This window comes from Nilaparvata lugens, chromosome 1, assembly GCF_014356525.2.
Source record: "Nilaparvata lugens isolate BPH chromosome 1, ASM1435652v1, whole genome shotgun sequence".
Classification (NCBI taxonomy): domain Eukaryota; kingdom Metazoa; phylum Arthropoda; class Insecta; order Hemiptera; family Delphacidae; genus Nilaparvata; species Nilaparvata lugens.
The window spans coordinates 20,431,576-20,459,410 of NC_052504.1; the positions used below are offsets into that span (position 1 = coordinate 20,431,576).

The 27,835-nt window shown below is 32.9% G+C and overlaps 2 protein-coding genes across 5 annotated transcripts in view; one reads left to right on the plus strand and one right to left on the minus strand.

The window, feature by feature from the left end:
- The window catches only part of LOC111058207 (Y+L amino acid transporter 2), a 46,948-nt gene extending 38,982 nt beyond the window's left edge, over positions 1-7,966 (plus strand). For 2 of the 4 annotated variants that reach the window (XM_039421594.1, XM_039421601.1), the window contains exons 9-14: positions 353-449; positions 935-1,009; positions 1,463-1,622; positions 2,633-2,725; positions 3,676-3,737; positions 4,633-7,966. In XM_039421594.1, the coding sequence (XP_039277528.1) occupies positions 353-449; positions 935-1,009; positions 1,463-1,622; positions 2,633-2,725; positions 3,676-3,737; positions 4,633-4,635 (490 nt within the window). In that variant the 3' untranslated portion in view covers positions 4,636-7,966. The remainder of the gene's footprint in view (positions 1-352; positions 450-934; positions 1,010-1,462; positions 1,623-2,632; positions 2,726-3,675; positions 3,738-4,632) is intronic. The other 2 variants (XM_039421591.1, XM_039421592.1) reach the window with 1 other exon arrangement.
- Positions 7,967-8,608: 642 nt separating this feature from the next.
- On the minus strand, positions 8,609-21,483 carry LOC111058205 (synaptic vesicular amine transporter-like). Its single transcript, XM_039421610.1, has 12 exons — positions 21,122-21,483; positions 20,131-20,223; positions 17,935-18,031; positions 16,015-16,181; positions 15,257-15,340; positions 14,373-14,555; positions 14,145-14,185; positions 12,705-12,851; positions 11,764-11,907; positions 10,982-11,165; positions 10,414-10,544; positions 8,609-9,147 (listed from the first exon to the last, which is right to left on the minus strand). The coding sequence occupies exons 2-12, from the start codon at positions 20,201-20,203 to the stop codon at positions 9,037-9,039; spliced, it is 1,362 nt and encodes a 453-aa protein (XP_039277544.1). The 5' UTR covers positions 20,204-20,223; positions 21,122-21,483; the 3' UTR covers positions 8,609-9,036.
- Between the last annotated feature and the right edge of the window lie 6,352 nt (positions 21,484-27,835).

The following is a 27,835-nucleotide window of genomic DNA, read 5'->3' on the forward strand; positions in this document are numbered from 1 at the left end:
TGTAACCTTGGATTATTTATATATGTCCAATCACCCTTTTCTTCCCTTCAGGATCAGAACCTCATAATAGTAAGATACGGTACACTTTGAACCGTCAGCACCCCTTCTAATTAAAACCAAAGCTTCTCATTCAATTAAAGCTGACAGTTTGAAGTGTCAATAATTAAGAAGTTGATGAAAAGTAATAGATATCAAATCATCAATAAAATTAATACATTTTGAATTAATTATTTTGTCCGAAGAAGAGGTAGAATCAAACATACAAACATACTCAATATATTAATAAATCACCTTTAATCTCATGTTTGGCATGCGTATGTTCTTCATTATTATATTCTGGTTTTTATTGCAGACTTTTCTATGCGGGTGCATGTGAAGGCCAAATGCCAGAGATTCTCACAATGATCCAAATCAAGCGATTGACTCCCACTCCAGCAGTATTGTGCATTGTAAGTTATTTTACTGTTTTTTATTTTTTAATTCTATAATCCAATCAATTATCGTGCAACTATGAAAATCTAAACGTTTTGGGTGGTGATTGCAAAAATTAAGCTGAAAAAACTAGATGAAAACCTCAACAGTATCATAAATTCAAGCGATAAGGCTTTTGATTGCACTTGAAATCTGAAATACTGTATACGGTATATATATCTCCACTCTATCATTGAAATCATATAGCCCAAATATAATTATCAAAATCACATAAAAAGACAAAATGTTTGTTTATTGGGTATGGATACCTACTTTTGAGATTGATGTATAATAACCAAGTGTTGAATACCGTAGTATTTGGAGAAACACAGAGGATTACATGATTGTCACACTTTCACAAGGAATAAATACGCTATATATATATTATTCATTCCTCTCACATAACTGTTAGATTAAAAAAAAATATTTTTGAGCAGTTGATAATTTTTTTTTTAATTTCCAGGCGCTGCTATCTCTTCTCTACTTAACTGTCTCTGATATTCAGGCTCTCATAAACTATGTTGGCTTTGCAACTTGGGTAAGTAGGTACCCTAAGTTACCTAATGTTTTTAGAATATTATTCGCGTGCTTTCTAGTATTCTTTTTGAATCAGGGAAAAATATTCTGTTAGGGTATAATAAATTGATATGAAAGTAATTTATGAATTAAGCATCTTCCAATTGACATTCACTAATCCAATTAAATTATAATATAATGGTACTGGAGTTTCTTAACGTAAATAAATTTCTGCATAGAAAAATCAATTTGCTGTTTTCAAAAGTTTTCTTCCAAAGTTTGCATTCTGAATAGTGACAGAATATCGTACTTAAGAACATTTATTAATAGTTTAAAATTCATTACCAATTTATTCTATTACCTGTTAACATTCCTCTTTTATAAATTATTTGATACGTTTGCACTCCAATTACGCTAATTAATGCATACTTATTTATAAAAATATGCTCTTCAATAATATTATTTTTCTTTTCAGTTAAGTATTGGAGTCTCCGTTTTATGTCTTCCAGTTCTTCGATACACTCAACCAGCTTTGAAGAGGCCTATCAAAGTGAATCTAATATTCCCAATAGTCTATATTGTAGCCACCATTCTGGTAACTGTTGTGCCTATGATAGCCGAACCAAAACAAACAGGTATGATCTGCATAATTATTCAACAGCTATTAGCATTGATTATGAACTATTATTTATCATAGAAAAAGCATACACGCTATTCCTGTATGCTTATTGTATGTATCCTATGCTTTTATTTTCCTGAGTCTCACTTAACATAAAATATCAGAAAGTATCCTAATGCTAAATGAGTATTGGCTACATGAACAAGGTCATTGTCTTTAGAAAAACCTTTTATATTTTCATAGAAAAATTGAATTTGAATGGATGTAGGAAATTGAAAGCTGAATCGGACTGGCGGTAAGCGGTTTTCATACTCACAAATTGTAATCATTTATCGTAACGTCACCCAAAATATTCTCTCCGATTGGTTGAGAATCAGGTTTTGGTGAAAATTAGCCAATCTGAGGTCATTTTGGGTGTCGTAACAGAGAAGAAAAGATCCTTCTTATCCTTTTCTGTGGTGTCGTAACGATAAATTCCCAGGTGGGGGGGGGGTGGAGAATGCGCTACTAATGTATGAGGTGGCCACATCTATGATGCAAAACACTGAACTTATTACTAGACAAATTATACAGAATAAATGTAAAGGTGCGTACAGATATATGCGCCGCGAACATGAGCAATTCACTTTTAATCAGCTGACGATATCTGTATTTTTACAGAAACGGTAAGATACAGATATAAAAAGCTTGGCATCAGCTGACTAAAAGTGAATTGAACAATTGGTTGATCAATTCAGAAAAAAAATTATTTGATCAGGTGAAGAATTTGAATAATTTTTTTTTGAAATAGGTAATGTTCATAAAGTTAAAAATGAAATCATGGCTTTGAATGGAGCAAGATGAGGAGAGGTTTTGCAATTTTATTTTTGTATGTTTTTTGATCAGGAAGCTGAGTAATACATTGCCGTACTTTTTGATACCAAAAGCAGGATTTAAACATGCTATTTCTTGCCATATTATATGCCATGTTTGCTATTGTTTCCATTATTCCATAATAAAGATAGGTATGTTTCTATTTCTTCACAGGAATTGGATGCCTAATGATTTTCACAAGTGTTCCTGTATATTTAGTATTCATTGCTTGGAAGAGTAAACCCATATTCTTCCAAAAAGCAGTTGGTGAGTGAATATACATATTTTTCTCGTTTTTTTCTATCGAATCAACTCTTTATTCTATTATATCAATTCTCAAACTACTCAAGATCGCTCTAGGTAGAGATTTTAATATCTTAAAAATCTTTAATATCAATAAAGTCAAACATTAGCCACGGCCTATTCACTTCGATGGAGAAAATAGGAAATTATATACGTTACAGAAAACTATATTCATGTATAAAACCTGAATTTATATTATGCATCAAAGATGATAGTTCCAGTATAAGCAAAAATGATTTATATCCTAGTAGATGGCATAGCTTTTCATTTAATCAATGGAATAATACTTTCTAAATTCATTAATAATTTCTGGTATTTGATCTATTGTGAGAATTTATATACATTTGTATTTATGATATCAATTGAAAGAAACACTACTTCTATCCCTTATTTAACATCATTCAGCGAAATAAGATATATTATTATTTCAATCATAGCTTCTGAAAAAGATCTAAAATTTGATTAATTTGGGAATACTTTTTTCTCAATTCAAATTGTTGAAAACAAAAGTTAGCATTTGATATCTGGGACAAGTTGATCGGCTACTACTCAATTGTTATTGAGTTGAGTTGATTTCGACCAGGAATGAATATTGTGGTGTTCAGAATTTGAATAGGTACAACAGAGAATCATTATAGGCTAGATCTATTCAATGAATGTACGAGTTGATTACTAAGCATACATTTCCCAACATTAATTTTCCTAAGCATTAATTTCCTATAATTTAAAAACTTGATTCTACTGATTAGGCCAACATTATTTTTGTTTTGGGATGATTTATTACTTACCTTATAGAATTTATTGTTTTTTCGATAAAAATTCTTCCATCATTATTCTATTTCTTTGACATTTTGTTTAAGCTATTTTACTCTATTTTTTATTTCTTATCCTCTTCTATTATTTCCAATTTTTAGCGAGAGTCACCCATACTTTACAAAAGGCTGCCCTTTGTGTTCCTCCAACAAAATCAAGAAAAGTAAGTTTTGAGTTTTTAAAATTTGTGGTCTACTACCGTGTTACTTATTTGATTCTGTTCAAGTCTATTCATAAAGTGTAATTCAAACAAACGGTGAAGTGAAGGAATAAAATTAATGCCTAATTCATTGTAAGATTACTTGAATATTCCTAATACCTATTATGATTTTCTAGGTAGACTGCATTGAATCGGAAATCATAATAAGAGCGGTTCTTGAACAATGAACTATCTTTAAAGGCTTCCAGTAGTGTATTATTGTATCATCTAACTTTTCTCAATTTTTAAAATTTATATATAGGTGTAGAATTTGAAAATTCTACGGTTCCAGTAAATCTTATCTGTGGAACTCCAATCAATCCTATAAATCAATTCCAATCAATGAATCAATATTTTATCACTATTAATTTTAATCCAAATGTGATGATTTATCTATTTATTGATTGCATACAAGTTTTTTACATTCAGTTGAAAGATAAACATAGTATTTGAAATATGCAATATAAATTATTCATTGCATCATATACAGAGTATCTGATAATTTTATAATGTCATATAAGTTGATTCAAGATAATAATATTTTCAGATTATTGTAAATAAATGAAATAAATTCAAACTCGTGAATAAATTTTCATCTCTATTTGCAGTTAGATCTCCAATACAGTATCATTCACCAAGTGTTTTATTCAATTTATGTTATTCTAATTTTACCGGATTCCAATAATGGAATGATAAAATTTATGATAGATACATGATGACACATTGAAATTCTGTATAAGAGATATTAAATTTTATCGATAATTTAATGATGAAGACGTGCACTTATAGTATCAATAGATTGTTAAAGTATTTCAATTGTTGTAAAAATGAGTAATTAAATGTTCTATTATGTTTGCAGTGACCGCAACTCGGTTTCTACAGAAAACTATGTTGGTTGTCGGAAAGCAGAATCCAGCCAAAGTGTAAACCAAAATATTCTCATCAATATTGGTATTCGCTATTCATCATCAAAAGTTCATCTCTCCATAATTTCAACTCTTAATGTTGTGAGAAGAATTTTTTTGATTTGTTAGATGAATAGTCCAGCTACTGATTGCCATATCCTCTCTGTGTACATTGCCTATCATTGGTTTTGGCGCCGGGCCTCTACCATTTTATTGTAAAGCTACAAATCAATGGTAATACCGTTTTACAGTATTATGCTTTGATGAAGAGAAATTAGTTGATTTAGAACTAACTCTGCATGTTTAACAGTATTTTAGACTGAAAACAAACTGTTAATACTTTGAAATATATTTTTGTATCTGTTTGCAATTTTGTAAGATTATAGCAGTCGAGACAAACTTAATGAGCAATTGGTGGATTTGAAGAACTCACTGTACTAAGACAGTAGGTGCTTGAATTAGGGTACTACGTACGACCACACTTTGAAAATAAAATATTACCAAATTCGAGAATATTTTTAGAAAGATGTTGCCAGTAGACCATGCTTAATGACAACTTTGTTCTTTGATAAATTTTCATAAACTGAACAAACAAGCCTTTGATATTTCAATCCTCAATTAAACTGCAATGATATGAATACCGCAATATTATTTTAGCAATCGGATAATAATGTTTTATTTCTAGAAGATTCAGTTCAGTTATTTATAAAATGTATGTTTTATTTAGTTTAGGTATTTAAAAATCATAAATGTCATATTATTCGAGGTGATTTGATTGTAATTGAGATACAAAGTTTTCTCATGGTATAACTTTGAAACACAGCCTCATTCAGTATCACATGAATTTCACATTAATGAGATAGATTATTATTTTTATACGAAGCTGGACTTGCTCCTTTAGTATTTATTTTCACTTCTCTAAATAATTTAGAATAATTTTAAAATTATTTTTAAAAATTCAATTGATGTGCATCAACTTTTTGGGATGGCCCCTCTTGAAAAAGAAAGTTACATGTAGAGATAAAATTAGTAAAGAAGAACTAATGACCGGAGGAAATGGAAACAGTATGAAATAAAATAAATCTTTCATCAATAGTGAGTTTATTCTCAACGAATATAATGGATACATGAATGATGAAAATAAAAAATATTTTTTTTGAGAAAACATCAAGCTCATAACATTTTTACAGTTTTTACTCCGGAACAAAGTTAATTTTTGAAAAAAACTTTTAAAACTTTTAGCGCGTTGTTCAAATTATACTATTCTGCGCCTAGTCGATGTACATTTACATATATAGGTAATCAAAATACAATGTATATATTTCCGAAGGCTACTCTGCACTGTTTAATCAAGAATGTAATTCTAATCTTCCTATAGTGGAGAGTACATAGCTAAAATGCTGATGATGTGAAAATTCAGAAATCACCTTAGAAGTAGAATATAACCGACCAATGTCATTTTGAAGATATACGGTACTTCGACATTTTGACCTTGATGTGGCAAACAGAATAAATAAATATATAATTTTTATAACTATATAGTTAGCTCTTAAAACCTTGTGAACTAGAAGCCAAATGTAGCACTTCTTGGTACAAGGTGATACATGATAGGGTAAAGCATCTCACCTGAAATAGATAAAAAAATTAGAAAAGGAATAATTAATACACAAAAAATCCAAAATAGTTATCGAGGGAGAAACTTGGAATGTATCAAGAATAAAGTTCTAGGGAAAAAATATCTGACATTTAAAAAATCTTTGATATGAACATTCGTTATGTAAAAATTGATTGATAAAAATTTATGATATTTTCATATTGAAACACATTCCTCATTTTAAAAAAAAACATTTTGTAGTTCAAAAATGTATGATTTACAGTACAGTAGTACGTTTTAATAATTTACATAAATTTCCTCCTATCCCATCTTGTATTTCGAAGGAGAAGCTTGGTAAATTATTACAAGGAGAATACATTCCAAATACTTTTTTCTATAAGAAATACTAAATTGATTGTAGGAGGGAATTCTAACAGCGAAATATACATGAATGATTGTTGAAAATATGATTTTCTGATGACCTGATGAAATATTTTATTTGCTGAAGCAAGATCAACGTACTAATTATAATTATGAACTTGTACTTGGAGAGCTGGACTATGAAAATAACAATATTATAATTTTCCAACAAGGACAATACAAAATGACAATAAGTGTATTGCTTAAAAAATTGGTTAGATAGTTTTCCTGGTAGAGTGTTCTATTCTATTGGGATTGGGAGTTAGAAATGATTGGAAATTAGTTTAAAATCTGTGTATGATAGGATAGATTTTCTAAAAAAAATCATAATAATCACAATCAATCAAATTCAATCATAATCATCGTCACACTCATATTATTCGAAAAATGCAAAGTATGTGTCATAACAATAGTTCAACTGATATACCAATCAGTATTAATGAGCATTCACTAATTATCAAGAATTCATCAATTCATCAGAGTGGCTATAATAGAATACATGCAAAAATATGTGAGTTACCTCTATTGTAATGGAGTGTGAGTTACCTATTCATTATTTTATTGTTTTGAAAAAATTGAATACTGTTATACGGTTGAATTTCAAAAATAATATGACTTATTAATGTTAGCAATATATTCCAAGTCGAATTCCAAGAAATATTATCGCAATATGTGTGTTCTTACTATAGATCCAATCTACTAATTACCTACTGTTCATTGTCTCATGAATAATATTTAGATGATTTTTTCAACTATTTGCAAGATGATAATACATCTGGTGTATAATCTTACTGATATGTTAGAGTCTCACTTTGAATGTTGGACTGTGAACTTAATTCGAGCACACAAAGTGTGATATCTGAGTTGATTATTTTACTTTTAGTTATTAATTATTGTAGCCTATATTATCCTTCGGAACATTCCATTTATAGAAAAGTGATAGAGCTGTTGAATACGTTAGAGATGCAACTGTGATAACTCATTAAGGCATATCTCTATACGTGCTTCTTTTATCAACACGTTACCGAACAAGATGTAGGTACCGTATACACTTATCAATAATTATATGCTAGTAACTGAAGATTCAATGATTTGAGCTCCTTTCAAACGATTCAGTGGATCTGATGTATGCAAAAGTACCACAGTTGAATGTCTACAAACATATTGCAAAATTTACAGGAACAAATCAGTAACTTGAACTTCGGACTTATTGCTGTTTTATCAAAAATTGTCAATATGAAAATAAAATGATTATCAGAATGTTGTCATGCATAGAAGGTATTTTATTTATCACCTTTTGCCTTTTACAGTGATTCAATATATCATAAGATCAGGGGTTTTACATTTAATTATGAGTAAATTTCACGATAGAGATTCAAATTCAAATTTATTAATCAAAAAATACATATTTACAAAATAATAGTGTAACAATAATAAATATGAAGATTATTATCCACTGTGTGGATGATTTGTCCATGTGCAGGGACGAGTCGAACTAATCAGACATTTAAAATACACTGGTTTGGATTAAGGAAATTATGATACTTGAACATAGTTTGGAATTGAAAGTAAATACGAAAAAAAATATTTATATGATTGCAGTATAAACATACAAATAATAATAATAATCATTTTCAGCTCTACGGCTCTTAAGGGTATCACTCGGCAGTCATAACTTTAGTATTTTAATATTGTGTGGGGGAAAAATTAACAACATAATAATATGGATGAATATGTGAAATAATATGCTGGTATTTTCAAAGGAAATATTCATCTGTAAGGCGAATTTAGGAGAGCCTCCGAAGCCTCTGCCCCAATGTAGCAGCCTTGCTTACTGTATTATACCCCAGTATTGCAGACCTGCTTACTCTCCGCTTGTATAATATAATGGCAACGCCACACCCCTCAATGTCAGAGATCTCAACTGGAATATGACGGTAAAGCCAATGAGCTAGGTGGAAACAGTTTACTAGTTGAATGGAGTTATTTAACCGGGGAATCTGAATGTTGGTACCTATGCAATCTGTTTCTGGTTGGGTAATTATGTTAGATTTCGGTGAAAGTGGAGTTACTTTTTTATTAAGAACAAGAAGATTTTTATAAACAGTTGTTTTATATTCAAAACTGGGAATTCCTGAAAGAGGAGATGATATGTTGAATAACACATGAGATGAGTGTTTATAAGAAATAACTCATGAAATTGAATTGGTTATGGGAATTTGATGCGGAATAATCTCAACTATGTAATATATATCACCATAATATACTCACCTATGTGACTTAGTTTGGTATTGCCAAATCAGGAACTAGCATACATGACTGTATGTTAGACCAGTGTGGCTTCTTAGTCACTCTCATCAGAAGCGAAAAATCTTTTATAATTAGTGGATTTGATTGTGTCTTCATTTGTTTTATAGTTGACTTTTGTTTCACTTCCTGAGATCAAAGTTGTTTCCTGTAAAATTGGATGATAAAAGTCCAATCAAAAACTAGATTCATTAAATCAAACCAATTTGCAACTCCTAGGCTCTGAAGACTACCTAGGTTCGAATTTCCTAAAACTTTTCACTATGTTATAGACTATTATAACAATTGAAGAATGGATCGAGCTCATACAGAATCTTAGCTAATGAACTGAAGGCTTATTCAGATGTGAATTGACTTTTTAAATGTCTGGAGCACTCCATTTTATCTTCTCAGCTCCCAAGATACGTTTGATATAATTTTCAAATAAAAGCCTCGATGCTATGATATTTTCACAAATTCTAATTTATTAATGAACTGTAGAATTATATTTGATCTTTCAATAAATTTGTGGTAGTAACACGTACAAAAATAATCAATATTAACAATTATTTATCATTGATATTGATATTTAATAAGAGTGATAAACAGTTTTTCAAGTGGTGGTTTCAATCAAATCGAAAGAATAGAAAGTGAAAAAATAGGAGAACAATAAAAATAATAATATAAATATAGATAAAAATTAATTTATACTAATGTACAGATACATTGAATAACGTCATACATAATAAAATAACAAAACACAAACTGGGACATTCCCGGAAAACATGAAGATTGGTCACCCCACCAGCACTGTACAGTACACAAAAAGTCTGATGTCCTTTATTCATTTATTGATAGATGATTGAATCGTATTTGTTGTGTTATTCTGGTCTTGCACCATGTATTTTGTTCTCAAATCACTGTATGATTTTTTTTGTGGTTGAGAAGTTGAACTTATTCATTTTTAACACTGTATGATTCTTAGAATTTACCTATTGTATTTTGTCACCTTCAAATAATTTTTTTCTGGCAACTCTTTTATAGTATTGAAATGCCTCTTACAGATAAAGTTTTTATTTTATTCAACTAAAGACAAAAAACTCATGAAGGCTGAATGAAACTCAGCTCAACGAGACTACAAAATTGTCAATGAGAATGCAGATTTTTTACTCAAACTTGAAGAATGAGTACGTGTCAAACTGGAAAATAGAGTACAGTATGATATGTCTCTGACTAATACTTTGATATATTAATACTGACATTGAAAAATTGCGTAGGCTAGTAGCCTACACTGTATTTCAACGCAGAATGATCATTTGACAATCAATTGACCGATTGGCTAACTTAATCCCCAGTTTGGAATTGAAATCTTGAATTTTAGTTAAAATCTTAATGTTGAAACTATTGGTTCGGTGCATAAGTGGGCTCGATTTACCTTCTCCTGAGGCAGAAATCCTTGCTTCAATAGTGCCAAGAAGGGACTATAGATTATATTCATCAGGCCAACCACTCTCATGACCCATGGAAATCCAACAACATCGACAAGCTCACCTCCAGCCATTGGTCCTGCAAAAATGGAGTCCACTCTTAAACATCTTATAGAGCAATCTCATTTAAAATGAGTACCGTACTTACTTAACAATCAGTTGAGTCTTATAAAACATTTTATAAAGCAATCTCATTTGAAATGTGTACCGAATTCACTCAACAATCAGTTGATATGTTGTGTATATTTGATAAAATGTTAGAAAAGATTATTGTCTGATACTTTAACCTGTGTATTCAGAAAAATTTTCGAATGTTACAATAGATTGCAGGAGGTGTTACAAGAAGGGGGTGATATCTATGAATACTAGAGGATTCATGGTAAACAACAAAGTTTTCTTCTATTATTATGGTACAAGAGGTGAAGAGCTACAATTGATTATCCTCAGCAAAACATCTAATTGAGTCATGGATCTATATTATAAAATAATATTGATCTGTATTGTAGCTGAACCCACCAAGTGCATAAGCAAGACTGACTGACGTCTGCTGCAGAGCGTAGATTGAGCCATAGTGTGCCGAATGTCTGGTGTCGACGATGTTGGCAAGCAGCGGCACAAGGGCGGCATCCACTATGCCAATGCCAAGGCCCAATCCGAAGTGCGGAGCGATCAGGCCAGACATTGTCTTCGCACTTGGAACCTGAAATACACCAATTCAGATTAATGGAAAATTGTTTGGTTCGTCCGCCAGGGCGATATTTTCTATCTATATATATTCAATATATTTTCTTCCACAGCAGCTTCAAACTTTGAAACGCTCATCTCTAGACCCCGAAAGAGACTGAAGTAACGAACGGTTGTTCGCTCTCCCCACTACAGTGTGTGGGCAAATCCTACACGAACTCATTTTTACACGTGTAAAATTTAAAAAAAAAATCGGTGCGTTCGTAATATAAAATTGAACGTGTAAACCTCTTCGTGGGACACCGTGTATAAGGTATCTTGAGAGAATCTTATTCACATGTCAAACTGTGTTAAAAGTTCAATATCAGCCGACAAATGGAACGCAAATGATAAAATCTTGGATTTGTTTCTAATAGAGAAACAATGAAGCTTGTGAAGAATATGATATTATTCCGTGGAGTTTCGAGTCACCTATTCTGAATTGGTGGGCTACTTACTGATAACTATAGGCTAATGAAAACGAACATATCAATTACCAACTTACTAATACAGCCGATATACTTGGTGGCTATCTACTAACAATATTAATGGTAGCTTACTTATAACCAACTTACTAATACAGCTGATACGCCAACGAGCAGCATGGCTGCAGTGGCAACCCTCCAACGTCCCAGCCTGTAAGCTATCAGGCCGAAGAAATTGGTGCCAATCAAGTAGCCGAGGCTGTCGGGAATGAACACTGTTCCAAGCTGCCATTTCTAAAATTAAATAGAAACATATCCATTGAATTATAATTTATTCGGAAGTGAACTCCTTGGATTACTGCATAGATAATAATCAGTATGCCTTCACGAATCACAATTATGACAATATCAGTATTATTGTTGGCTACGTTACTCATTTTAGCTGATTAGGCTGCAATTTATACACACTAAAAAACTATATAACCATCCATGATCATCTTAACAATTATGTCGTTACTCATGGTTATTTCCTGTATATTGGGCGAATTTATATTGCAATAGTTCTTTTGCGAGTTCTTTTACGGTAGGTAGTAATATTGCATATTCTAAAATTATATCACAAAACTCATTTTAAAACGCAATTTTAATACTGTACTATGTGTTTAATACAGTAAATTCTAGATTAAAAGAGAGATTCGCAAGCAAAATTGAATTAGAATCTTCAATTATAATTTACCAAAACTGGCATGTACGAAAATCTAATATATGGTTAAGCTTATTTGATGCTAGTGTTTATAAGTTAAGTTTGGGATATTTTTCGTTAGATTACCTTGTTAAAAGGTTTACCCTACATTTTCGGCCTATGTTAAGCATAATTTTTCAAATTTTCAATAGAAAGCTCGGAACTGTCACTTAATATTATTAGAATATAACGAGATACGGTACCGGTTTTGGTTATATTATGACTGGGTTTACCAGATATTGATAATTAAATGGTGTACGGTACATCGATATGTTAATATTATTCATATCTATTGATAAGATTTGATTGAGTTTGATCTGAAGTCAAATGGTGTAGATTGAAGCCAAACCTTGGGTCTAATTGAGTTCATGAGCCACACTGGAAGACACGGCTCCAATATTGCCATGGCTGAAGACGAAATGAGAATGGATCCAGCGGTAAGTGCAACATATCCATCCGCCAAAAGATGACTCCATGTTGTTTCAACAACCGGTTGCTGAAATATGAGAAAATAGTCTCTTATCATAAAATTTAGTTTACACAATAAACGATCGAATGAAAATATTTAGTTATGAGGTTTCATTTTACGTTACTCTTTACATTTTACCAAATCATTAATGAGTTATTAATGCTATTTCAACTATTGTGGAAGAAGAATAGATATGGAAAGAATGATTTTATTTTGATTTTCCCATAATGTATCATGATATTAATTGATAATGAGACGATACAAAAGAAAAGCTCCAGAGTGCTAAATTGGAATGGAAGGAGGAACTTGAAAGGAAAGGGATGCACTTGAATGTTGATAAGACGAAGGTGATGCATGTTAGCAGAACTGGAGAGCAAGAGCTTGAAATTCAGTGCAATGAGTGGAGAATAGACTAACTTAGTGAGTATGAGTATCTTGGAGTAATAATTGATCGAATAGATCAGGAACTCCTTAATCGGGTCAAAAAGGCAAACCAAGTATAGCCTATTACTCAATAAATATTACCATTGTGGGCAAGAGAGAGGTAGGCAGAGTTGCAAAGCTACAAATATTAAAATCTGTATTTTTGCCTACAATGATAATATTTTAATCAATTCAATCAATTCATCGTTTACTAAATGATGTATGGAGCAGGAAGTTGGATGATTTCGGATAGGCATATGAGTAGGGTTACAGCAACAGAAATGCGGTTTGTTGGAAGAATCGTAGGAAAGAATAGGAGAGACAGCATTAGAAATGAAACGGTTGGGAACGACTTAAAGGTGAGGCCTGTGAGTGGGCTGCTGTTGCAAAGACAATCAAAGTGTCTAGGACATGCAGGTAGAGCACAGGAGACAAGGAAAATGAGACAGTTCCTGGAAGTCAAACCAGAAGGAAAACGACCAAGGGGCAGACCACGAATGGGGTATTACGAGTATATGGAGAGGCTGGGAAAGATGCGAGGAAAGAACTGGCAGGAGATGAGAAACATGATGGAGAACAGTGCTATCTGGAGAGGATGGACCGAGGCACAAAACCACCCGACACGCTGAGGCAGAAAGGTTTGATGAAGACGAAGAGAAGAATTGATAATGATCAGTCATATTATAAGAAGCCATGTCAGGATGGAAAAGTATTTGATAATGTCTGTCTGTCTCATAAAATGAGTACAATAGCAGGAATGAGAATCACTTAATGGAAAACTAGCACCCAAGCTTGTTACGTTACTATAGCCTACAGTGGAGAGGTGGTTTACTACAGTGATCTTATCACAATCAAAAGTTTTGAAATGAGCGTTATTCCAGTACGTACTCTACTCACATCAATAACAACTTTCAGGTCCAAGAAGCACAATTGAAAACCTGAAAAAAGAATGAAATTGAACTCATAAGATTTAGAGTATTGTAGTCACAAAATTGTTTCTGCATTGGAATATTTGTTCAAGTTACAGTAGCTTATGAACTAATCACAATGTATCATTCAGTTTAAAGAGTATAAAGAGAATTTAATTCGTGAATTTCCATGCAGGATAATAAATTATATGCTTACCAATATTGACCAAAATGAGAGTTGCAATAACTAGGAAAGGAGCCATTTTGCCTAGCAATTCATAGCAGACACCTCCGAACGGGTAACCCAGTAGAACACCAAGTGCCACACTACCAAGTACGATTCCCATAACTTTACTCCTGGTCGCTTCTGAAGGATAGTGTTCTGCTATCAAACACATACCTGCAAAAAGAAATGGTCATTTCAATTGAAACGATCGATTTTTTATTATATTCTGCTGATCGTTTTTTAATAAAATATCCATTGTTGTCAGTTCTAAGAGCATATTTGAGTTTTCGAGTGGGAACATTTTCATTGGAGAACAATAATATTATCATTTTATACGTATGAGAAACGCATCAATAACAGATCAAAATTATTGAGAAATAGTTCAATTACGGTATGTGTACATACTTTATGAGTCTATAATTGAGTGTATAATGGACTTTATAATAAAGTGTTTAATATTTTCATGATTTTTGTGGAAGATGCAAGGGATTATTGTAATAGATCGAAGAGGAATGTCTTCCTAACAAAATATTATTCCACAAATTATTAGGAAAACATGACAAGCTTTTTAATTAAATCTTGTTATTAGTTTAGTGAATCTTGTTATTAGTTCTAGTGAAAAATCTCTCATAAATTTGGATTAGTGACACTACATCTCATGAAAAATTAATCAGAAAATGAGACACGGGGAAAATGCCAGGTATATCAAAGTTGATATTTAATCGATGACTGTGAAAAATGAGGTGAAAAGTACAATAATCTCTACAAGAATACAACAAAAATATAGTAAAATCAACTTTTGTCGCCCTAGCTGTCAACGATCGGATTGAAAAAATCGCTTTGAAAAATGACAATGATCAATAATTCAAACTCACCAGAGACTCCAATGCAGGATGATGCAATACCTTGCAAACTTCTTGCTATAAACAAGGATGTGTAGCTTTCCCCCATTGCATACACTGAAAAAGAGAGAGAGTACTCGTAGATCATCTACAGTGGCTCAAATAATTGAAAGTTTTAATTTTGTCTATATATCTATAATATTGTCCAGGGGATATTCCAGCTCACTTCAATGATTGTGTTGTATACCATCGGATTCGTCGACGTCGATAATTTTATCCCACTATGAATTTACAATTTACTATGAACTTATTATTTGTTTGATTTTATATTCGTAGACTTGAAGAACTGATTCGAATAAATAGAAAGCAATGTGAATTTTTTTAAATTTATTTCAAAAGTACAATCAATCTTATTTACATTTTATAGCAATCTATTTTATCTACCTTATATTTTAATTCATTGAATCACATGAAAAACTCCGCTCCGTTTTCTGTGTTCTATTGTCAAATTCAAATGTCCAAGAGAGAAAATCTCGTCTTTTTCAGTAGGCCTATCGTAATGTACATGAAATTTCAGAGAGGAGAATGACATTCTCTTTATAAATAAATAATGTTACACGTACATTGGAATTGCATGTAAATCGGTTGGGAATGCTTGGATGGATAATAAACTAATTTCTTATTGCAACTTTATTAATATTGAATTGTGGGAACTTAGAAGTTGTAGGTGTTTTTCAAAACCAATTATATTTGACCTGAAACTTAGGAGAAAAGGCAAACCAATTACTCACGTAGAGTTGCTGCCAACAAATTGACTGTGCCAACAAACATCGGTAGGTAATAGCCACAGTATTTAGTGAGAAATCCAACAATAGGGTTCATCACTATTTGAACGAAAGCTTTTGATGATAGCAGCACTCCAACCGGACCAGCCTCCTCTCTAATGAACTCATCTGCCCTGCAACAATATATAAGATAGAGATGTGAGTGAAATACTCTCAATAAGTACAAGTCACTGGCAAGTTTAATCCATTGGAAGAATTTGAAATAAGTAGAATTTATAATTGTAAGAAAATTGACAGATTTCCTAGTTACAATGTCTTTTATTCTTCTATTTCAAATCACATAAGGTCAGACGTCAATCTTGATTCTCAAGTTCTGTTGTAGTCTTGAACCAAATTAGTCCACCTTGGCCCATCTACCACATTCCAGATATTGCTACTTACATCTCGGTATGAGCGAGAATAATAATAACTAACTCAAAATCATATCTTATTATTATCAGCTTTCCTAACTGCAAGAATAGACTGAAGGTGCGCAAAGAACGAGTAAGTCGCGGTGAAGATTAAGGCCACTAGACATCTGTGCAATGATCAAAACATTTGGAGTCATCGATTAAGATATAAAAGAACGCTAGCGAGCTGAAATCTCCATACCGACCTGACCTTTCTGTTCGTACCCTAGCTGGACAGCTTGTAGATATGTTTGCTAGCGTATCCAAAACAGTGACTGGGTCGGTAAGCTTTGGTGGAATCACTGGTGGCAGTATTCCGGGAGCCTTATGCCACAGATCTTAGTCTATTATTTATCCTAATCCATGATCTATGATCTAAGCAGTCTATGTTAACATACTCTAAGCTTGTGCACATCCATGGGGTGGAGAGACACCTCTTCTCCATAGTGAGGCACTGGACTCACTATTATAGATTGGATTTATCATGGTGATAATAATAGGACTATATCATATACTCCAGATGAACTGAAGCAAATTTATCACTGTGATGATGCCAGTCCTACGTTTGGGGAACACTGGGCAGTTGAGTGGATATATGCATCCAGAGTAGAGAGTGTGGTTGAGCCGGGGACGTACGACAATGTAAAACGCCCCTACATGGCTGGTCTCTCAACTCAGGAATAAACAGTCCCACACAAGGTGGGCTTAGCTTCTAGGATTACAACCGTGCGTAAATACATTCTGCCTATCACAGCATATGATGATTATTATGATGACTGTTCAATGAGAAAACACGAAAGTTTGCATCTCTGGTTAAGTTAGTAAAGATCAATCAATACCTTAAGATTGATAGCAATATTAAAAAATCTCTCCTTTGGAAGAATAATTTCTTACCTATGAATTTTCTTTGTCGATTAATTGAAAGAATTTCAACATTCCAAATAGATTGTTGAATTCAAGTTGTTTGCGGAGTTCCATGATAATAAAGGTTTTGTGAGAAGTGAACCTTTATTTGGAAATTTATTCAAAATTAGGAAATCTTGGACACTGTTTCTTGTTTTCCATTGCATTGTATTGATTTCATTAATAAATTGATAAATCACCATAACAAACATGTCATAAGTTGTTCATACTATACTTTAAGCTCCATAACTACCATATTCGTCAAAGTTCTAAATATTTAATTTAGTAATAAAACTCATATTTCTCAAGATAGCAAGCTCAGATATTAGAATTAAAACACTAATCTAATCTAAAATTACAAGGATATTAATATAATGTGTCGCATTCAAAGTTCAAACCAATAGTTGATTTATCTCTAAAATAGACAAAATATAGCATTAGTATCAGTTGTCTATGGTTCCAACCTACCGGCCTTAACATTGGAAAAATTCAAAAAGCAATGCTTTTTGATGATTATAAGTTGTAATTGAAAGTAACTCACTGATGAAGAGAAATCGTGGAATTCAATACTTACTTTGCAGATTCAGAGTTTGAAAGAATTTCAGTAGAATTATCAGATTTTTGTCCAATTAAGAGATCGACACTGTGAAGATAGTCTGGTAGAATAGGAACTGTAAAAACAATAAAAATCATCATCATTTTCATCATTCACATAATTTTAAATCACAGTTGAAACTTTATTCACAAGAAGAAAAATCTGGTGTGGCGCACTCACACAACTTTCCTTGCCGTTATGAAAATTGATCACCTGACGCTAGTGTTCCCGCGCATACTAGTTTACTATTCAAAGTTCTGAGCCAGCTGGTGACAGGACAATAACGCTGGATACACACGAGATCTGCTATCTCTTCATAGTGAGTGGCCGTAGTCGAGTGGATCAGATGCTGGCTTTATGATTCAGAGGCCCGGGTTCAAATCCCGGCCCGGGCAAGATATTTATCTCGGGCCACTCCCGTGTTTCGGATGGACACGTTAAGCCGTCGGTCCCGGCTGCCTAAAAAGCAGTCGTTAGGTCATGTCAGAGGCCCTGAAATTGATCAGCTGCGACCTGAAAACTCTGACACCAGACCTGAGCCAGCCAGGTCACTCGATATTATTATTATTATTATAGTGAATGATTTAATAGAATCAACAGTTGCCAACAGTTTGCAATTGAATAATCACATTTTCTCAAATTTCAAGCTTATTTTCAATTTTAGGTGAAAATGTTACTGGACATTAATTGAAGAAATTTTCATGCTCAATCTTTTCCACTCGAAATTTTTCGTTTGAATTATATCTGAGACCTGATAATTAGAAAACTAAAATCAAACTTTGCATAGATGGGGCGGAGCTCCTGGAATTTTTACAGATATGGGACTTGTGGCAGTCCCATATAACACACACACACATACAGACCAATACCCAAAAACCACTTTTTTGGTCTCAGGGGACCTTGAAACGTATAGAAATTTAGAAATTGGGGTACCTTAATTTCTTTCGGAAAGCAAAAAAGTAAAAAAGGAGCTTCAAAAAAACTATAATGAAATTCCTGAGTGGTGAATCGAACAAAGAAATTCAAGACTGGTAACTCCAATTTGATGTGGAAACCTATTTACTGAAGGAGGAATTATATCCCAATCAATTTATTTCAAACCAAAGTTTCATGTGAATGATGTCTTTCTGATGATTTTGCTTGATGTTCTCTCAATGGAAGCCTACCATTATTTTGAAACCACATTCATAAACTCTTGGTATTCTTACCACTCCTTTCAAGGAACTGAATCAATTGTTCGATCAAGTATGTGGAACACATGTATCAGTTATTTATTTGAAACAAGTTGATGACAGGTTTGTCGACTTTGTGTTTCACACCCTTATAGAAATCCAATTTCACAGGTTGACGAATAAGTTAGATCCAACGTGAATGTTCAGATTAGCCATTGACAATTAGTCATACGGTTTTGTTGAAAGTTTCAACAAGTAGGCAGTTTTATCTTCAGTAGTTCGTGAGAGACATGTCTGTTTTCATATTTCAATTTATTTTTGAGGGCTGAAAATTTATTCCACCACACGTTTCAAATACTAGCGACTTTAAATGGAATACTGCTCCTCTGATCCTGAACCAAGAGTCCCAATTATAACTCTAGAGAAATTATGACTCTTCCTTGGGTAACAGAGGTATGAACAATTCAATACCAAATAACATATACAAATCAGGGTTTAATCAAAGGTTATCCCAATAACAAACACGATTAAACGGTAAATTAAATTCGATTAACAGGTTCAGCTAGTATGAAAACATGGATTATCTGTTGGACAAGCATTGAAAGCTCTAAATTACGCATGAAATCGACATTTTACGTTTTGTTAAGCCAAAATTTGGCATTTATAATAAGTTTCCTCCATTTTCCCGTTTGCACAAGGAAAGCTTGAGTTTGTACACAGTTTTAGCCGGAGACTTCTGAATTCGAAAATTACCCACAAAGTTTCTTGAGCTACGTATGAAAAATCACGTTTATTGCACAGGTTCAGCTTAGGGTTTGAAGGTGTGACAAAATAAAAGATTTTGAAGAGGACTATGGCGTTGTCAAAAAGATAACAAGAAATGTTTCAAATACTGTAAATGTACTATTAACTACAGTTAATAGAAACATTTTACTTTATTCTATATGGCCATATACTATATGATATAATCAAACAAGATTTTGATTTTGATCGCTGTACTCACCAACTACTGTCAATAAGATGTTATCCAGAAGTAATGAGAAGTAAACTATGAGAACAACAATCTTTTCCATCATTTTCCTCGATTTCAGCGTAGCTGAAACACATTTATTGTGAAGTAATTCCACTTTTGATGATTGATATGTCGAACAAGAGGATTAAAAGAACGTTTAATACATGAACATAGCTCAACATTCACTACAGAATGGAGAATCATCAATGGGATGAAGACATTCAGAAATAGGGAGCACTATATCCAATATGGGAATTCAAATTTTCAACTCTATTGTCTAATTTCTATAGATAAGATTAAACTTTATTAAGATGCATAAACGTATATTAATTCAAGAAATCCATAAATTGATTATCAATTAGGGACATGGAGCATCACAGTTTCAGTGAACAACCCATATTCAGTGAACCTCATTTGAACTATTTTTATCAAAATTAGTGAGAGGAACAGTTTTGGGTTTATCCTGTTGATTCTCTCCCAATCATTAATTTGATGTTGTGATTAAGGAATGTAATAAATGTAATAATAAATGTAATGTAAATGTAATATTTAAATAACTTCAACATTATTTTTATGCACTTTCAGTATTAGTATTTTTTAGGAGTTGCAAATTTCCATCCTACTTAAATTCATTTGAATGTAACTTCTCATTTGTAAAAACCTCATTAGTTTCATGGAATGGATTCAATTATTTGTATAAACTCAAGAGCAAAACTTTTGACTTAAGAAGTACTAACAGTACATTGTGATAATTACCGTGTTATGATATATTATTGTAATTGTTATTCTCTTGAATGCACTTTTACAGATTGATTTCTACAGTGATGCTTAGTGAGATCGGACTTCTTATTCAAAAGGTTGAAAATTGACTCCCCTATTGAGCATTTGAAAGGTTTCAAATTTTCATCTCACTTCTTTTCATTTGAATTCGACAGGAAAGAGAAGAAGGGAAATTGAAGTGTTGATGAGCCAAGTCACTTACCGTGGATCTCTCAGTAACGGGTAACGGCTGCTACTTGTTGCGAAGCTGAGAAAGCTCTGTTGAAGTTGACCCTCCCACCTCACGCCGAATAAAGAGAGCGCTTCTCTGATCGCTCCCTCAAGAGGGGGTGTCAACTCCACCCTCCCCCTCACCCACTCACACATGCTAGGCCCTGTTTGGAGAGTATCACCTTCTGCTCACTAGCAGGGTAGTTTCCTCGGCCGATTATCGCTTTCTAATACTGTCCCTTAGCTACAACACTAAATACTTGTGTTCAGACACTTTATTATTGGGATTGATGGCTATTGATTTGAAATCTCACCATCATTTTATTGCTACTTAAATTTCAATAATGGCTACATCGAGAGGGGAACTATTCTTCATTCCACTATTTATTGAAATGACCGTCTAATAAAATTCAAGTTTTTCCTGATATAATAAGTTGAATGTTTATTCCAGAATGAAATCCATCAGTTACCAGATTGAAGTTGAATTTTTCAATAACTATTATTGTATTGTGATGTGTGAATTGAACACTTCAATACATATTATACGTATAGTATGATTTGCTTTAGATTTTATTTGTGGAATACATCATGCTTCATAGTTTGAGCATCGAAAGATCTCTAGATTTTTTATGTCTTATCTTTTCTTCATAAATCATAGAATTTATCTCTCTACATTTCCTATGGCACTCATTGTTTCGTACGGTATCACGCAATCTAGCATCTGAAAATCACTCATTTGATTAGGTGAACTTAATCTAAAAAACTTGGGGTTTTTTCACGGAAAAAATCACACGATAGTGGAAATAATAATAATAGCCTAATGCAACATTCTCCAGCAAACTTGTCTATTTTCTAATAGTCGACTACCGTACTTCAAATATGTTCGATTATCAAGCGAATATAAATTTTCTAATCTTAGATCAAAACAGACTTATTCAAACAGACTTGAGCTTACTTGTTCAACTACTTTCCACTATATCATTTGATTCAGCTTATTTTCCTTGGAAGTATTAAGAAATATTAAATAGCTTCTCCAAATACTAACGTTAAATGTTTGGTATTTGTATTTTCATAATATTGTCTTGTATGCTAAAAGGATGTGGATCTTCCTCATGGAATCTGCTATATCATGAATTACTGCAAATTGTTTCCTGATGTTATCCTCTTATATCAAATTCAAATTTTTTACTCATCAAAACAAGCATATAGATTACAAGCATTTGTTAATCGCCCATATCGACCTCAAGGGTCTGTATTTGGGTCGATGAACCAGTAGTCAATCAGAGACATTTTGACTAATGGATCAATAATACAGTATATACTTACTTATATTAGATACAATATACAAATAATATACAATAAAAAGTACAAATAGTTATAAGTAAATAATTATAGTACTAAGTACAAATAGTTCATTACTCACTATTTCTACTGAAAATATATAATCATCATTCAATTGAATGTTGTTCATGGGAAGCAATGAGATGGAGCTATTAAAAATAATTTTTCATTTCCCTATCAATTAAAGTATCTTGCTCTTGTTGAAATTATTCTCAACTGTTGATAACTAGTTACATCAACTCATGAAGGATTCTCTTAATACTAGATAATAACTTATGAACAGGAGAAATAAAATATTTCCAACGCCTTCAATAAGGTCTCCCCACACAACCTACTCTGTGGGGTAGCCATTCTTCTTTTAGGTGTCACCAGGCTTGTATCGATTTGGTTGAATGTATCGCTGGTCGGGTGCGATCAGTGCACTGGAACGGCAGCTTTATCTTGGTTGATGGGAGGTGGCTGGTGTAACACGGTGAAGTGGGAGAGAAATAAGCCGAAAAGACTGGGAGACGTAAAATGTTGGCTGAGCGCAGCTGGTGAGTGAAGATTAGAGGCTGCAAACGCAACCATCCGAGGAATTGATACACCCCTGAGGTACTCCACCGCCCGCCCGGCCATCAATTATATGGCAATGCGTTCACTCACCAACTGCAATTATTCCAAGAATTGGTTCGGAAAATTACCATCTCCTTGTATATAACGACATTGCTTGTTGCAAAAAAATGCGATTCAACGGGACAAGCATTGAAAGCTCTAAATTACGCATGAAATCGACATTTTACGTTTTGTTAAGCCAAAATTTGGCATTTATAATAAGTTTCCTCCATTTTCCCGTTTGCACAAGGAAAGCTTGAGTTTGTACACAGTTTTAGCCGGAGACTTCTGAATTCGAAAATTACCCACAAGTTTCTTGAGCTACGTATGAAAAATCACGTTTATTGCACAGCTTCAGCTTAGGGTTTGAAGGTGTGACAAAATAAAAGATTTTGAAGAGGACTATGGCGTTGTCAAAAAGATAACAAGAAATGTTTCAAATACTGTAAATGTACTATTAACTACAGTTAATAGAAACATTTTACTTTATTCTATATGGCCATATACTATATGATATAATCAAACAAGATTTTGATTTTGATCGCTGTACTCACCAACTACTGTCAATAAGATGTTATCCAGAAGTAATGAGAAGTAAACTATGAGAACAACAATCTTTTCCATCATTTTCCTCAATTTCAGCGTAGCTGAAACACATTTATTGTAAAGTAATTCCACTTTTGATGATTGATATGTCGAACAAGAGGATTAAAAGAACGTTTAATACATGAACATAGCTCAACATTCACTACAGAATGGAGAATCATCAATGGGATGAAGACATTCAGAAATAGGGAGCACTATATCCAATATGGGAATTCAAATTTTCAACTCTATTGTCTAATTTCTATAGATAAGATTAAACTTTATTAAGATGCATAAACGTATATTAATTCAAGAAATCCATAAATTGATTATCAATTAGGGACATGGAGCATCACAGTTTCAGTGAACAACCCATATTCAGTGAACCTCATTTGAACTATTTTTATCAAAATTAGTGAGAGGAACAGTTTTGGGTTTATCCTGTTGATTCTCTCCCAATCATTAATTTGATGTTGTGATTAAGGAATGTAATAAATGTAATAATAAATGTAATGTAAATGTAATATTTAAATAACTTCAACATTATTTTTATGCACTTTCAGTATTAGTATTTTTAGGAGTTGCAAATTTCCATCCTACTTAAATTCATTTGAATGTAACTTCTCATTTGTAAAAACCTCATTAGTTTCATGGAATGGATTCAATTATTTGTATAAACTCAAGAGCAAAACTTTTGACTTAAGAAGTACTAACAGTACATTGTGATAATTACCGTGTTATGATATATTATTGTAATTGTTATTCTCTTGAATGCACTTTTAGTATTTTTTCAGATTGATTTCTACAGTGATGCTTAGTGAGATCGGACTTCTTATTCAAAAGGTTGAAAATTGACTCCCCTATTGAGCATTTGAAAGGTTTCAAATTTTCATCTCACTTCTTTTCATTTGAATTCGACAGGAAAGAGAAGAAGGGAAATTGAAGTGTTGATGAGCCAAGTCACTTACCGTGGATCTCTCAGTAACGGGTAACGGCTGCTACTTGTTGCGAAGCTGAGAAAGCTCTGTTGAAGTTGACCCTCCCACCTCACGCCGAATAAAGAGAGCGCTTCTCTGATCGCTCCCTCAAGAGGGGGTGTCAACTCCACCCTCCCCTCACCCACTCACACATGCTAGGCCCTGTTTGGAGAGTATCACCTTCTGCTCACTAGCAGGGTAGTTTCCTCGGCCGATTATCGCTTTCTAATACTGTCCCTTAGCTACAACACTAAATACTTGTGTTCAGACACTTTATTATTGGGATTGATGGCTATTGATTTGAAATCTCACCATCATTTTATTGCTACTTAAATTTCAATAATGGCTACATCGAGAGGGGAACTATTCTTCATTCCACTATTTATTGAAATGACCGTCTAATAAAATTCAAGTTTTTCCTGATATAATAAGTTGAATGTTTATTCCAGAATGAAATCCATCAGTTACCAGATTGAAGTTGAATTTTTCAATAATTATTATTGTATTGTGATGTGTGATTTGAACACTTCAATACATATTATACGTATAGTGTGATTTGCTTTAGATTTTATTTGTGGAATACATCATGCTTTATAGTTTGAGCATCGAAAGATCTCTAGATTTTTTATGTCTTCTCTTTTCTTCATAAATCATAGAATTTATCTCTCTACATTTCCTATGGCACTCATTGTTTCGTACGGTATCAAGCAATCTAGCATCTGGAAATCACTCATTTGATTAGGTGAACTTAATCTAAAAATTTGGGGTTTTTTCACGGAAAAAATCACACGATAGTGGAAATAATAATAATAGCCTAATGCAACATTCTCCAGCAAACTTGTCTATTTTCTAATAGTCGACTACCGTACTTCAAATATGTTCGATTATCAAGCGAATATAAATTTTCTAATCTTAGATCAAAACAGACTTCTTCAAACAAACTTGAGCTTACTTGTTCAACTACTTTCCACTATATCAGTTGATTCAGCTTATTTTCCTTGGAAGTATTAAGAAATATTAAATAGCTTCTCCAAATACTAACGTTAGTTGTTTGGTATTTGTATTTTCATAATATTGTCTTGTATGCTAAAAGGATGTGGATCTTCCTCATGGAATCTGCTATATCATGAATTACTGCAAATTGTTTCCTGATGTTATCCTCTTATATCAAATTCAAATTTTTTACTCATCAAAACAAGCATATAGATTACAAGCATTTGTTAATCGCCCATATCGACCTCAAGGGTCTGTATTTGGGTCGATGAACCAGTAGTCAATCAGAGACATTTTGACTAATGGATCAATAATACAGTATATACTTACTTATATTAGATACAATATACAAATAATATACAATAAAAAGTACAAATAGTTATAAGTAAATAATTATAGTACTAAGTACAAATAGTTCATTACTCACTATTTCTACTGAAAATATATAATCATCATTCAATTGAATGTTGTTCATGGGAAGCAATGAGATGGAGCTATTAAAAATAATTTTTCATTTCCCTATCAATTAAAGTATCTTGCTCTTGTTGAAATTATTCTCAACTGTTGATAACTAGTTACATCAACTCATGAAGGATTCTCTTAATACTAGATAATAACTTATGAACAGGAGAAATAAAATATTTCCAACGCCTTCAATAAGGTCTCCCCACACAACCTACTCTGTGGGGTAGCCATTCTTCTTTTAGGTGTCACCAGGCTTGTATCGATTTGGTTGAATGTATCGCTGGTCGGGTGCGATCAGTGCACTGGAACGGCAGCTTTATCTTGGTTGATGGGAGGTGGCTGGTGTAACACGGTGAAGTGGGAGAGAAATAAGCCGAAAAGACTGGGAGACGTAAAATGTTGGCTGAGCGCAGCTGGTGAGTGAAGATTAGAGGCTGCAAACGCAACCATCCGAGGAATTGATACACCCCTGAGGTACTCCACCGCCCGCCCGGCCATCAATTATATGGCAATGCGTTCACTCACCAACTGCAATTATTCCCAAGAATTGGTTCGGAAAATTACCGTCTCCTTGTATATAACGACATTGCTTGTTGCAAAAAATGCGATTCAACGGGAAAAGTATGCAAGTGAAGTACAATTTCCAAGATGATGGAAGGCCTGTTTCAAAACACTTACAGGGCCTGTATTACAGGTAATTTGCTTGTAACATTAGTTAAAATTGAGAATGTGTGTTTCATATAATTCTACAAGAGTGTAAAACAGTAGTCTACACAGGGACTGCCCTGCTGTATCACAGGTACATTCAAGAAGAGCTATGCAGTGATTTGTTTTATAAAGAGTGTGACCAATATTGCAAGACCTGTAAATTAGATGAAATTGTATTATTATTTGAAAGTCATTAAATCAATTATTATTCAGTTGCAATATCTATTATCCTATTATATTAAGCGAGCAATTTCTGTATTTATATATCTGGTTATTTTTATATCTGATTATTTATGCTTTACGGATCTCGAAAACGGCTCTAACGATTTTCACGAAATTTGGAACATAGTAGGTTTATGATTTAAAGATTCGATTGCACTAGGTCTCATTCTTTGGAAAACTTGCTGAACGACATTAAAAGGATAATTCATCCTTGGAAAACAGATGATAATTTCGTCGTCTGTCAATAACAGAAGATGTGTGTGCCTGTGTGGGAGAGAGACATAATTATTTCCAGCTGTGTAATCATAATCAATCAGCGAGAAATTTCATCTAGCTAGAAATTTAATCGATTTGATCAACATAATCTGATTTGTTGACAAGACTTGATAATCCTCCTAAACTAGAGTGTATCATAATTTTCAAAGTTGATCATTATTTGACTATTTCAAGTGATTAGTGAGTGTTATTTTGTTATTCAATTTGCTTTTGTAACGTTATTTTGGGGTTACATGTGCCCAGCTGGCAGTCTGTCGGTAGAGCATGAGATATTTTTGATATTTTGACACCTGCTGAAATAAAAATACCATACAATTCTTACCAGCTCTTCGATGAGCGCATACCAAATTCTGCTATCAATCGCTGCAAACTGCTGCTGCTTTATCAGTCTGCAATCTTTACCGCTGGCTTGACTGGTTCCACAATCATATATGTTGAAGAGGCTGTAATACTGCTTCGACTTAATACTATGACCTGGTATTTCAATCAGTTTGATTCCAGTGAAAAGGTTGATCCATTTAAATAAATCTTGAGAACGTATTATT

Bases quoted from the DNA above. Each gene is read 5' to 3' on its own strand.
- LOC111058205 (XM_039421610.1), bottom strand. From the start codon at position 20,203: ATGATGGAAAAGATTGTTGTTCTCATAGTTTACTTCTCATTACTTCTG. The intron at 14,556-15,256 runs GTGAGTTTGAAT...TTCTTTTTGCAG, and splicing joins ATCCTGCATTGGAGTCTCTG to GTATGTGTTTGATAGCAGAA. The intron at 10,545-10,981 runs GTGGGTTCAGCT...CCATTTTTGCAG, and splicing joins CAGTCTTGCTTATGCACTTG to GACCAATGGCTGGAGGTGAG.